Source organism: Pongo abelii, chromosome 18 (genome assembly GCF_028885655.2).
Source record: "Pongo abelii isolate AG06213 chromosome 18, NHGRI_mPonAbe1-v2.0_pri, whole genome shotgun sequence".
NCBI lineage: Eukaryota > Metazoa > Chordata > Mammalia > Primates > Hominidae > Pongo > Pongo abelii.
This window is the reverse complement of record NC_072003.2, coordinates 20218952-20232380: the sequence shown is the minus strand read 5'-3', so window position 1 is coordinate 20232380 and position 13429 is coordinate 20218952. Positions and strand designations below refer to the sequence as shown.

The 13429-nt window shown below is 45.3% G+C and overlaps 1 protein-coding gene across 4 annotated transcripts in view; it reads left to right on the top strand.

The window, feature by feature from the left end:
* The first annotated feature begins 10775 nt into the window (after positions 1–10775).
* The window catches only part of LOC100431410 (ubiquitin carboxyl-terminal hydrolase 31-like), a 47724-nt gene continuing 45070 nt past the window's right edge, over positions 10776–13429 (top strand). For 2 of the 4 annotated variants that reach the window (XM_063717636.1, XM_063717637.1), the window contains exon 1: positions 10777–11525. In XM_063717636.1, coding sequence (XP_063573706.1) covers positions 10929–11525 — 597 coding nt within the window. In that variant the 5' untranslated portion in view covers positions 10777–10928. Of the gene's footprint in view, positions 11526–13429 lie in introns of all 4 variants that reach the window. The other 2 variants (XM_063717638.1, XM_054534759.2) reach the window with 2 other exon arrangements.

Sequence of the window (13429 nt, the reverse complement as noted above, 5' to 3'; positions counted from 1 at the left end):
CATTGTTTTGTGGTAGGTTCATCTTGGTTAGGGTGAATCTTAGAGGGTCCAGAAACTTTTTGGTACAAAAATGATTATGTGTTCCCTGTGCACCTTTGACTTTTCTCAATCTCACTGGAGTGGGAGCAGCTTTCAGCTGTTGACCTGCTACCCCCTGTCTTAGTCCACCTTGTGTTGCTATAATGGAATACCTGAGATTGGGTAATTTATGAAGAAAAGATGATTATTTGGCTTATGATCCTGGTGGGTGGAAAGTCTAAAATTAGGCATCTGCATCTGGTGAGGGCTTCAGACTGCTTCAACTCATGGTGGAAAGTGGAGGGGGAGTGGGTATATGCAAAGAGATTACATGGTGAGAGAGAAAGCAAGAGAGAGAAGCCAAGGAGGCCAGGCTCTTTTTAACAACCCACTCTCAGGTGAGCTAATCCATTCCTGAGAGAGTAGGAGCTTACTCATTCTTGAGAGAGACATTAATCTATTCACAGGAGATCCATCCCCATAACCCAAACAACTCCCACTAGGCCCCACTTCCTGATGCTGCCCCACTGGGGATCAAATTTCAACTTGAGAGAGACTAACCACATCCAAACCACAGGACACCCACAAAAGAAACTCCATGAAGAGAAGTTAGTTTATTCCTCCCCATCCCCAAGGCTTACCCCCTCCTTCAATTTCTGTGGGTCTCCACCTCCTCCTTGGAGAATCAGCTGGGCTGAAAAACAGCCAGGAGGCTCATCTGCATTCACCTCTGTAGGCAAAGTGACTTCTGCAACACTAGGCCTAGAGTGCGTTTATCTGTCCCTGAGTCAGAGATTTTGTCTATAGGCCTTTCTGCTGTGTTCCTCCAGAGAGAGGTAAACTGCCTTTAAGTAATTGCTGAAGAAGGCATAAACCAGGAAAATTTGATTTGAGCATGCAATTTGAATCGGGAAATGCTCATATAAATAACCGGAGCAGCTGAATGCAGCGGGTTTGTGCTTTATAGGTTTTTTTTTTTTTTTTTAATCTCACGGTCTTCAGAATAGAAGTTCTGCTGCAGCAGCTTAAACCACCTCAGGTCTTTGCACTTTGGCCTTGTCCTAGTTTGGTACTGTTAACTGCCAGGCTAGAGTTTGGCTAAGTTGAAGTTGTCTTATTTATCTGTATCTTTGGAAAGAAAAAAAAATTGCTTGAACACCCAAATAACATTATATCATAGAACACCAACACAGTCTTTAAAAGAACAAACACTTTTGAACCAAGAAGAAGTTTGGAGTCATTTAGTTCAACTTCCCCAATGATGGAATAAGGAATTCAGAGATGGTAAGTCACTTTCTAGGGTCACTAAGATTTTGGAAGTGTCATAATCAGCTTTTGCTGCAGCAACAAACAATTCCCAAATCCAAGAGCTGTAGGTTTCTAACTTATATTATATCTGTGCCAAAGGTCACCCATGGCTCTCCTGAGCTGGGCTGGGCTCTCTCCTCTTGTATTCTCAAGGAGCAGCCACGCTTGGGGGCATGCTACTCTCATGATAGATGACAGAGGCTGAAGAGCACAGAACCAAATTTCAGGAGTTCATTTATAGCTACTGATTGGATATGGTGATTGTCATATCTGTTCACATTCCATCAGTCAAAACACGTCCCTTGGCTGCCAAGCCCAATGGCAATAGGGCAGGCATGGGAAGCATGGCTAGAATGGATAGGGTGCAAGTCATTGTGAGCAAGTAATACAATCCACCACTGGAGAGTGGAGAAACTCTTGCAGTGATGAACGCCCAAGAAGAAATGTGAAAACTGAGAACGTCTTTGATGTTTCCTGAATCCACTTATTCTTTTAGTGTTACCAATGTTAATGAATAACCACATTCACCCAGTGATGTGAGCTTAATATCTGGGTGTCATTCCAGATCCTCCCTCATCTCTGCTTGTTACATCCAATAATCAACCAACTCTTTCCTTATCAGTACTTACCAAACATGCCTCAAATTTCCCCCTTCTTTTCACACTTCGTTTCCCAGGTATTTTGCCTACAGGCTCTTTCTCTCCAATCCATGCACTGCACCATGGTCAGAGCCACTTCCTCTCATCATGTCTAGGCCACTTTCTTGGGTAAAGTCCTTCCACAGATATAAGGATAAAATGCCATTCTTCTCATGTCACCTTAAACATTCAGTTCCTGCTACTCCCTCCCCACCTACACCTGGCCCTGGGTTCAATATTTACTCATCTAAGAGCAGCCAGTTTGAATATTAACCAGGTTAGTATGGAAGCAGGATTTGGGACATGCTCTAGTCTTTGCTGGGATTTGCTAAGTAGGTGAGAACTAAATAAGAATTGATTACAAGTCTCAGAAGGATGGGAGGAGGAAAGCCAAGCTTCTATAATCGATTCTTTGTTTATGGAGGAGGTGATCCTTCATCTTCTACGAGGGCTCAGCAGAATAATGGACTTCTTTTCTCCCAACACCAGGGTCCAGAAAATATTACTCATCACCTCCTGCAATGTAAGCCCCATTGAGTATTCCCAGGATTCTGTGATGATTTAATTATGAATCACCCACTCCCAGGTATTGGAGAGTTGACTCTTGTTTCGATTTCACTGAGATTTCGGATCATCCTGGCTGTCTTTCCTCCATCCCCTATTAATGAGGCAGTGACTATGCTGGAATTAGCTGGATATTCCACGTTGTTTCTCAGTGACCGTGTGCTTTTGTGGCATGTTCAACCATTCTTTGTGGCTGTAATGCATTTTATGCTCCAATCCATCAGTCCTTTACCCCTCATCCTGATTTTCATTTAATCCTCTTGTTAATCTAGAAAACTGCTATTCAACATCATGAGCCTAGCTCACAGCATGTCTTCTTTGAAAGCTCTCTTTCTGGAGTTTACACACTACTGGCATGAAGACTGTTTTTATTTTCCTTGGTTTTTCCCTCTGCTACATTTTCTCTAGGTTCTCATGCCTCTCGCTCTCCTCCTCCTCTTTTGGTTTCAGAGTCTTGCTTCTGCAGTGAGGGCTCCCTGCCTCTGTTCTTGTGTGAGTATCATCTCCTATCTGATATGTGCGTTTTTGGTGAAGATTCTTTATTTTTCCTAAAAACACCATTGTACAATGCTCTTTAGAGGAAGGAAGTAGAGTTTTTTACATTATCTTTTTTAAAAAATTAATTTTTATTTTCATTTTAAGTGCTGGGGTATGTGTGCAGGATGTGCAGCCTGTTACATAGATAAACATGTGCCAGGGTGGTTTGTTGCACCTATCAATCCAGCACCTAGGTATTAAGCCCAGCATGCATTAGCTCTTTTTCCTAATGCTCTCCCTCCTCCCACCCCACCCCCCAACAGGCCCCAGTGTGTGTTGTTCCCCTCCCTGTGTCCACGTGTTCTCATTGTTCAGCTCCCACTTATAAGTGAGAACACGCAGTGTTTGGTTTTCTGTTCCTGAGTTAGTTTCCTGAGGATAAAGCCTTCCAGTTCCATCTATGTCCCTGCAAAGGACATGATCTCATTCCTTTTTATGGCTGCATAGTATTCCATGGTGCATATGTACCACGTTTTCTTGATCCAGTCTATCACTGATGGGCATTTGAGTTGATTCCATGTCTTTGCTACTGTGAATAGTGCTGCAATGAACATACGTGCACATGTACCTTTTTTACATTTTTGTTTTTAGCTCTTATGCTGTCCTTCACATTATCCCCTTCATTCACTTAGTTAATTAATATTGGTTGACAGTTTACTATGTGCCAGGCACCATGTAAGGCACTGGGAATGCAACTGTGAACAAGAGTGACAAAGCCCCTGCCGTCATGATACCAATTGACTAGGGGGGATTATGGCATCCAACAAACTCACATGAGTCAGGCAGTTACCAATGGGGTGAGTGCTGTGGAAGAAATAAATAAGGTGATGGGCTGGAGAGTAACTGGGAGAGGTCACTTGGATCGTGAGGTTGGGACCACCTCTTTGAAGAAGTGATGTTTCAATTGAGCCCTGAAAGATGAGAAAGAACTAGGCTTGGGAATAGATAAGGGAAAGAGTAAGCACAATGAGAACAAGGGCACACGCTTGGAGGCAAGAAAGTGCTTGATAGGCCTAAGTCTTAGCCAACAATCAGGACCTGGTCTGAGATGAGGTTATAGGAGTGGGTGTGGATAGAACATGTGAAAACTTGTAGGCTATTTTAGTGACTCTAGGCTCTATCTAAGAGCAATGAAAATATATTAAAGGATTTCAAGCAGAGGAATAGCACAACATGATTAACCATTTCAAAAGACAACCCTAGATGTTGTGTGTATTACAATGGGAAGCAGGGATAGACACAAAAAGTTCACTTTTTTTTTTTTTGTAAGGAGGCTTTTGCAATAACCCAGACAAGAGTAGGTGCCTTAGACTAGGGTAATGGCCATGTGCTTACAGAAGAGTAGAAGTCAAGACCTACTTTGATGATAAAACAGACAGGACTTGTTGATCTATTGAAGGTGAGTTCTAGCAGAGATAAATCAAGGATGACTTTGAAAGCAAGGGTGGTTTTTGCCATGAGCAACTGGGCAGGTGCAGAGGCCTTTTACTGAAATGTGAAAGCTGGCAGAGGAGCATGAGGTTGGATAAAATGAGAGCTCTTTGAAGACATAATAAATCTGAGATGCCCATAAGGGGGCATGATGACTAATTTTATATGTCAACTTGACTGGGCTAAGTGGTGCCCAGATAGCTGGTAAAACATTATTTCTGGGTGTGTCTGTGAGAGTGTTTCTGGAAGAGGTTACTGTTTGAGTCAGTAGACTGAGTAAAGATGATGACTCTACTGAATGTAGGTTGGTATCATTCAGTCCACTGAGAGCCTGAATAAAAACCAAAGGCAGAGAAAGGGTGAGTTTGTTTTCTCTGCTTGAGCTGAGACATCCATCCTCTCCTGCCCTTGAGACATCAGAGTTCCAGGTTCTCGAGCCTTCAGACTCAAACTGGGATGCACATCATTGTTCTCCTGGTTCTCAGGACTTTGGACTTGCACTAGAATTACAACCCAGCTTTCCTGATTCTACAGTCTGAAGATGGTAGATTGTGGGACTTCTCAGACTCCATAATGAGGTAAACGAATGTCTCATAATATATCTTTCTTTTTTTAACTTTTATTTTAAGCTCAGGAGTACAAGTGCAGGTTTGTTACATAGGTACACGTGTGTCATGGGGGTTTGCTGTACAAATTATTTCATCACCCAGGAATTAAGCCTAGTACCCATTAGTTATTTTTCATGATCCTCTCCCTCCTCCCACCCTCCACCCTCCAAAAGGCCCCAGTGTGTGTTGTTCCCTTCTATGTACCTATGTGTTCTCGTTATTTAGCTCCCACTTATAAGTGAGAGCATGCGGTATTTAATTTTCTGTTCCTGTGTTAGTTTGCTAAGGGTAATGGCACTATCACTGATCATTAGAGAAATGCAAATCAAAACTGCAGTGAGATACCATCTAAGCCAGTCAGAACGGCTATTATTAAAAGGTAAAAAAATAATAAATGCTGGCAAGGTTGTGGAGAAAAAGGAACGGCTGGGCACGGTGGCTCATGCCTGTAATCCCAGCACTTTGGGAGGCCAAGGTGGGCGGATCGCGAGGTCAGGAGATCGAGACCATCCTGGCTAACACAGTAAAACTCCGTCTCTACTAAAAATACAAAAAACTAGCCGGGCATGGTGGCGGGAGCCTGTAGTCCCAGCTACTCGGGAGGCTGAGGCAGGAGAATGGCGTGAACCTGGGAGGCGGAGCTTGCAGTGAGCCAAGATCACGCCACTGCACTCCAGCCTGGGTGACAGAGTGAGACTCCATCTCAAGAAAAAAAAAAAAAAAAGAACTCTTATACACTGTTGGTGGGAGCATAAATTAGTCTAGCCATTGTGGAAGACAGTGTGGTGATTCCTCAAAGACCTAAAGACAGAAATAATATTCGACCCAGCAATCCCATTACTGGGTATGTACCCAAAGGAATATAAACCATTCCATTATAAAAACACTTCCACACATATGTTTATTGCAGCACTATTTACAATAGCAAAGACATGAAATCAACCTAAATGGCCATCAATGATAGACTGGATAAAGAAAATGTGGTACATATACACCATGGAATACTATGCAGCCATAAAAAAGAATGAGATCATGTCCTTTGCAGGGACATGGATGGAGCTGGAGGCCATAATAAATCTTCCTGTGTATCTCTATATATCCTATTTGTTTTGTTTTTCCAAAAAACCCTGACTAATGCAGAGGCTCAAGCCATCTGTCTTCCACTGGACTTTGCTGTATCACTAATGTTGAGCACAGTGCTTGACATGTAACAGGTACTCAGAAAGTGTTGAATGAGAGAATTGAAATGAGATGCTTAAAAGCTACAGACGACTAATGGCTTCTAGGACAACAGACAATCAGAGTCCCTAGCAATGGCTAATTAAACCATTCCAATCTGATGTCCAAAATATTGTGTGCTAGAGACCCCCTTTCTTTTCCCATTAATTGAACAAGCCCTGTCTTTTTTGCTCTTGTAGTCAATTGTTCTTCAAGTGTAATTAGCCCTTGCATTTTGACAGTAAACGAGACTCCAATACTTTGATAAATGGCTTGTTTCTGGAAAAGGAGTATTTGTGAATAGAAAACTCAGTCATCTTCCCCCTTTCTCCCACCTCTTCCCCCTACTTTGGGTGGCCCTTGGCCTACGCTATTACCTTCAGAAAGGAACAGTGTTTCTTCGAAAAGGATAGCAACACAGAAATAATAGTTATCATTCATTGAACACCGCTTACATGGCAGGTGGGTACATTCTATGCAATGCAACAATCCTGAAAAGTCATTTTAAAATATCGTTATGTTCCAGCTGAGTAAACTGAATGAAGCTCATTGAGACTGAAGAACTTGTTAAAATCCCACAGTTACTAGGAGGCTGAATCAAGATTCAAACACACCCAAGTTTGTCTGATGCCAACATCTGTGCCTTTTCTGTGATTCGGTATCTCCCTTAGACCGTAAGGAGTTGGCCCTTGTTGAGAAACTCCTATGGCCTCACTTGTTAGTGGAACAAATAGCATTGGCTTTGCCTCTTAGCAAGGAACAAACACCCTTCCACTTGGTTCAGATTTCTTAACTCCTGTGATCTGTTTTGGTCTTCTCATTAACCCTCTGGGGGTGGGGGGAGTGAGTGATAATTATCATTCGCATTAGGTAGGAAAATGGATAGTGTCTCACATGGCTTGCAGTGGGCGGGTATGAGCATCAAATCTAGGCAGCCTGACCAACCACGTCCCCTCCCTTAGCCTTTACATGATGTGCTCTTCATCAGCTGTCTAGCCCTTCCCAATTGACAAAGATTCTTTGTTCATATTCGTGATCTCATTTGGTGTGGGGACATGGAGACTGATTTGCTGAATTTTTTTAAAAGATGGAAACACTATGGAAGATCGTCTAAACTAATTCAAATGATTTCCCTTGTCTTGACCCAAGGGGGATGTGTGAATTTCTCAAAATTGTCCATATGACATCATGCTCATTAGGATAGTCACCATCAAAAGAAAAGAAAATAACAAGTGTTGGTGAGGAGGCCAAGAAATTAGAATCTTCGTGTACTATAAATGGGACTGTAAAATGGCATAGGCATTAAGGAAAATTGTATGGAATTTTCTCAAAAAAATAAAAATGGAATTACAATATTATCTCACAACCCCACTTTTGGATATACATGCAAAAAAAAAAAAAATAAGCAGGATATCAAAGAAATCTTAGCACTCTAATGTACATTACCCAACTATTTGTAATAGCCAAGATGTGAGGTCAAATGTCCCTGATGGATGAATGGATGCAGAAAATGTGGTCTATACATGCGATGAATATCATTCAGCCTTAAAAAAGAAGGAAATCTTGCTATATGCTGCAAGTTGGGTGAAACTCAAGGACACTCCACTAAGTGAAATAAGTCAGTCACAAAAGGACAAATGCTCTATGATTCTGATCATAAGAAGTATCTCAAGTAGTCAAAATCATAGGAAGTAGAAAGATGGTTGGTAAGGGCTGGGGGAAAGGAGAGGGGAGGGGGAATTAGTGTTTAATGGGTATAGAGTTTCTGTTTTGTAAGATGCAAGTTTGTGGTGTTCTTGTTTGTTTGTTTGTTTTTTGAGACACAGTCTCGCTCTGTAGCCCAGGCTGGAATGCAGTGGCACAATCTCGCCTCATTGCAACCTCCACCTCCCAGGTTCAAGGGATTTTCCTGCCTCAGCCTACCGAGTAGCTGGGATTACAAATGTATGCCCCCAGGCACAACTAGTTTTTGTGATTTTAGTAGAGATGAGGTTTTGCCATGTTGGCCAGACTGGTCTTGAACTCCTGACCTCAAGTGATCCGCCTGCCTCCCAAAGTGCTGGGGTTACAGGTATGAGCCACTGCGCCTGGCCAGATGAAAAAGTTTTATAGATCTTTTGCATGACAAAGCAACTATACTTAACACTACGGAAATGTACATTAAAAAATGGTGTGAAGATGGTAAATTTAATGTTATTTGTTTTTTACTACAAAGAATTTTTGAAAAAATGAATGCTGCCTGCTTTTTTTTTTTTTTTTGGTCCAGGGCTATGCTTCTCTCTCAGGTTGTATGTTATTTTCTTTGCCATAGCAACTTTGAGAAGTAAATGGGTGCTTTTGCTACACCTCAGGGGGAATCAGGTAAGTGAGGTAAACCTACCAGAGAGCCCATCTCTTCCAAGGTGCATTCATTCATCTCCCTTAGAATGGAGATGGAGCTATGAAGTAACCAGGGGTGGCATTATCAGTCCCACATGGGGAAACCAAGACTCAGCATGACCACTGGAGTGTTCAGGGTCACCTGAGAGTATTGGTGATGGAGGGTAGGGTGAGACAAGATCCCAGGAATTCTGATGCTGGGTCCAGAGTTAGTGAAGTAGGAGGAGTGGCACATTTTTAAGACTTGGAACTGAAGAAAGTGGTGAGAAACTTGGATGCTTTTCTTATTTTTATTATTCTATGTAAAGAACTTTCTACAGCACTAAAGTGAATAGTTCCGTTGAGTTGTCCAGCCCTGACCCTTGATCTCAATGCCCATCAGCGGCCTCAGACTTGGGCTTTCTTGTAGGCTGCTAGACCACCAGATGTGTGTGACAGGCACATCCTCCAAGGGAGAGGGAACAGCTCCAGCAAAGGCCCTGGAGTCTGGATCAAACTGCCCAGAAGTTGAGGGCCATTGCATTCACATTTTAGTGTGAATAATCAGATGGCTTTCTTCCTGGTGTCCAGATAAGAATTTTGACTAAGAGGAGAGTGGAGGCGATTAGGGACAGTGCAGAGCACCCTGGAGATGTCATCATAGAGCCCTACTTACAATGGGGAGGGAGGTCAAAGGTAAAAACCATTTACTTTGAAACGTGGTGTAAGGTGGCCTTCATGTTTTAAAAAGGAGGAAGGGCTCTCCCTTCCCTGATTTCTCTCGTCTGCCTCAGGACTCAGACTAGCCCTTTTAGCAGAGGGAAGCCTATAGAGAGGAGGTCATATACTAGTTGATTTTTGACTAAGGGCATCTCAAAGATGTACTATTTTTTGCTCCCTGCACTATTTTTTTTTAATGGAACCAACGTTTAAAAATAGGATTTCTGCCTTCTCTTAAAACATCAGATGATCTGGTAACGCTGAGCTCCCGTTCTCACATGGGAACAACTGGCTGGAGCTGAGTGGCAGCCATCTCTTTAGAAAGACGTTAATTTGAAGTTTGCTATAGTCCCCATCATTCCTTATATTTCCCCCAACACTGAGACCCAAGTCACTTGAAAGTCAATATGATAATTCAAACACCAGGATTCTTCACTCATTTGTGGGTTTGTGACCTGTGATATTGTGGATTCGTGACCTTTGGTTTAGAGGTCAAGTATAGGGGTTGTGAATAAAACTTGTGTTTGAATCAGATAAGAACTGTACCAATCTCAAAGACGGTGAATTAAAGATTAAAGAAAATATTGCATGCTTGGCATAATGTGTGGAACACAACAGCTATTGTAAACACCCAGTAGGAATGTAAGCTGCAAGAGGGCAGGTAGAAACCGTGCTAATTTAATCCACTGGGGATATGACATTTGATTCTAATTTAATAGATTTAATTCTTTGCAATATCCCCAGTAACTGTTGAATGAATGAGTGAGTGAATGAATGAATGGATGGATGGATGATGGGAGAGCCCGGCGGAGTTTTAAAGGCTGGAATGAAAAGGAAGGTAGTTATGATAACAGCGTTTCGCTGGGGCTCCAAGGTGCAGCCAGGAAGAAAAGCCCGCTGGGACGTGCCAGGGTTTGTGACTGCACTCCGCTGGCACCCAGACGGTAGGTATCTGCAACGTCCCTTGGGAACCAGACAGGGCTGACTTGCCCAGGACCTGTCAGGGCCATGTCCACCAGCCCTTGCACGGTCTGGTAACTGACAGCATCCTGATTCCTGCACGTTCCCGCCTCTGCCATCTGATCAACAAAGACAGAGACCCACCCCAGGGATCCACCATCCAAGGGGAGCCCAGCCTTTTCCTCCAAGCCGGGACCGCGCCCACACTAGACATGGCCTCCCTCAGGCTTCACGCAGCAGGACCGCGCCCACAGCCTCCAGGCATCGCGTCCGGCTGGAGAGGCAGCTATCGTCCCACAGTGAACATGGCGGCCTAGGCGGCTTCAGCGCGGGGCGGGCGGTGCCGGGAGGCGCGTCACGTGAGCGGCCCAGCTGGGCGGACCGCGCGCGCGCCCGCCCGCTGGCCCCGCCGGCCGCCGCTCGCTCGCTGGCGCCGCTGCGCTTTGAGGTGTGTTGGGAGTGGAGCACCCGGGCCGGTGAGGCGCGGAGCTGCGAGATGCGGCGGCGGCTGTGGCGGGGCCGCGGGCCAGGCGGGCGGGCACGGTGATGAGTGTCTGCGGCCGCCGCCATGTCCAAGGTAACGGCGCCCGGGTCCGGGCCGCCGGCGGCGGCGAGCGGGAAGGAGAAGCGCTCCTTCAGCAAGCGGCTGTTTCCGAGCCGCCGCGCTAGCGGCGGCGGCGCGGGGGACTCCGGGGCGTCCGGGCCGGCCGCGCCCTCCTCGCCCTCTTCTGCACGCTCGGTGGGCAGCTTCATGAGCCGCGTTCTCAAGACGCTGTCCACGCTCTCGGACTTTAGCTCTGAGAGCGCCGCCCCGGACCGCGGCGGCCTCTGCAGCTGCTTCCCGCCGGGGCCGGCCGCCGCCGTGCCCGCCGCCGCCCGCCTGTCCCGCGCCGCCAAGCCGGTGCCCGGCGTGGCGGGGCTCCGCAACCACTGCAACACGTGCTTCATGAACGCCATGCTGCAGTGCCTCAGCAACACCGAGCTCTTCGCGGAGTGCCTGGCGCTGGGCCAGTACCCGGCGGGGCGGCCTGAGCCCTCGCCTCACCCCGAGCAGCCTACGGGCCGCGGCGCGCAGGGCCAGGGCGAGGTCACTGAGCAGCTGGCGCACCTGGTGCGGGCCCTCTGGACCCTGGAGTACACCTCGCAGCACAGCCGCGACTTCAAGGTGAGCCCGCGCGCCGCCGCGCCCCGACTGCACCCGGAGCCCCTGGGGCACCTGCCCGCCCAGGTCTTCCTTCCCTCGGTTCCTCTTGGCCTGGCAGGCTTCTGCATTGGTTGCTCCGAGTGGTCTGGGCAATCGACCAGTGATTGTAAGGAGATTCATTCATTCATTCATTTATTCACTCACTCACTCACTCAACATGTATTTATTGAGAGCTTACTACATACATGCCCATACTCTGTGATAATAGGCAATGGGAGTGACGTTGCAATGAACAAGACTGTCCGCCTTCATGGAACTTGCATTTTTGTGGGGTGGGAGTGTTGAGCATGGGTTCAAATCCTGATTCTGCCACTTACTAGCAATGTGACCTCGGGTAAGTTAAGCAGCCTCTCTGTGCTTACAGTTTCTTCATCTGGGACCTACTTTATAAGGTGGTTGTGAGCTGCAAACAAGTTGATATATTAGGTCGAACACTGTGGAATTATCCATATTTCACCGTTTTTTATTTACAGATTGGCACTTTTATAGGGTTCAACCTGATAAGTAAAATACTTCAATATCATGTGTATTTGCTGCTATTATTTTTGTTATTAAAGACTTGAAGAAGTTAACGAGGTAATATCAGATAGTGGTTTGAAGAAAAAAAACCTGCTGATGTGATTGATGTGCTGACAGGCTACTTTTTATTTTTATTTTGTTTTTAGAGACAGGGTCTTGCTCTGTTGTCCAGGCTGGTCTTGAACTCTTGTCCTCAAGCCACCCTCCCCTCTTTGGCCTCCCAAAGTGCTGAGATTACAGGTATGAGCCACTATGCCCAGGCTTTTTTTTTTTTTTTTTTTTTAAGAGACAGGGTCGCTCTGTATCCAGGTTAGTGTTCAATGGTGCAGTCATAGCTTACTGCAGCCTCAAACTTGGGCTCAAGCAATCCTCCCACCTCAGCCTCTGCAGTAGCTGGGACGACAGGTGCCTGCCACCACTCTCAGCTGATTAAAACTTTTTTTTTCTTGTAGAGACAATTCTTGGTATATTGCCTAGGCTGGTCTTGAATTCCTGGCCTCAAGTGATCCTCTCGTCTCGGCCTCCCAAAGTGCTGAGATTATAGGCATGAGGCACCATGTATGGCTGCTATGATTCCCTTTAACCCCCATAGTAACTAGTCGTGACCCTTGTGTGCATATTCATGAGCAAATGAATGAGCAGGGAATTAACTTCTCTATTTACTTTACTTTGAGCAATGATGGGAGCAGAGAAAGGCTGTTTCCAAACTCTAGAGAAGGAAATTAAACACTTTCTTTATTTGAAGGTTATGGCTCTCTGTAGCTGGAGAAGAATAATAGTAAGAACTTATTCCCTGACCAGAGTTGCTCCCAGTAATTACACAGATACATTAAGTTGGAAAGTTCTTTAATCTTCTAAAAATAAGAGTTCCTTTTTAACAGTACAGTGACGACTTGGTGAATCTTCCTCGTTTCAGAGTCTTCGTGTCGTGGAAGTTGTAATAAACTAGGGTAGCTAAGGAAAAGGACAAACTCCTTTAAAAGCAACAGCTGGTGGAAAATATCTACTAGTTAATGATTTCACAATTTTACTAGTGACAGGAAGAAAGGAGAGTAGCTTAATTTCCCTTCAGATGGGAAAGAAAGGACTATTGGCTGCTTTTTATTTTATATCCAGCTGGAGGAAGGGGTTAGTTACCCTTCAGGTTCTATTGTGATGTCAGGCAGCTGGTTAAGCTGTTGTAGCTGCCGCCACCCCTTCCCAGATTCTGTCAAGCGTCAGAGGGTAGAGCTGGGGGAGGTGGAGGGCATCCAGGGTCTGAGGCTACTCTTTCCCTTTTGAAAATCTGTGAGCCTATGAGTTTTGAATGTAGTGAGACTCCTAGTGCAGCTGAGATCTTGGGCAGG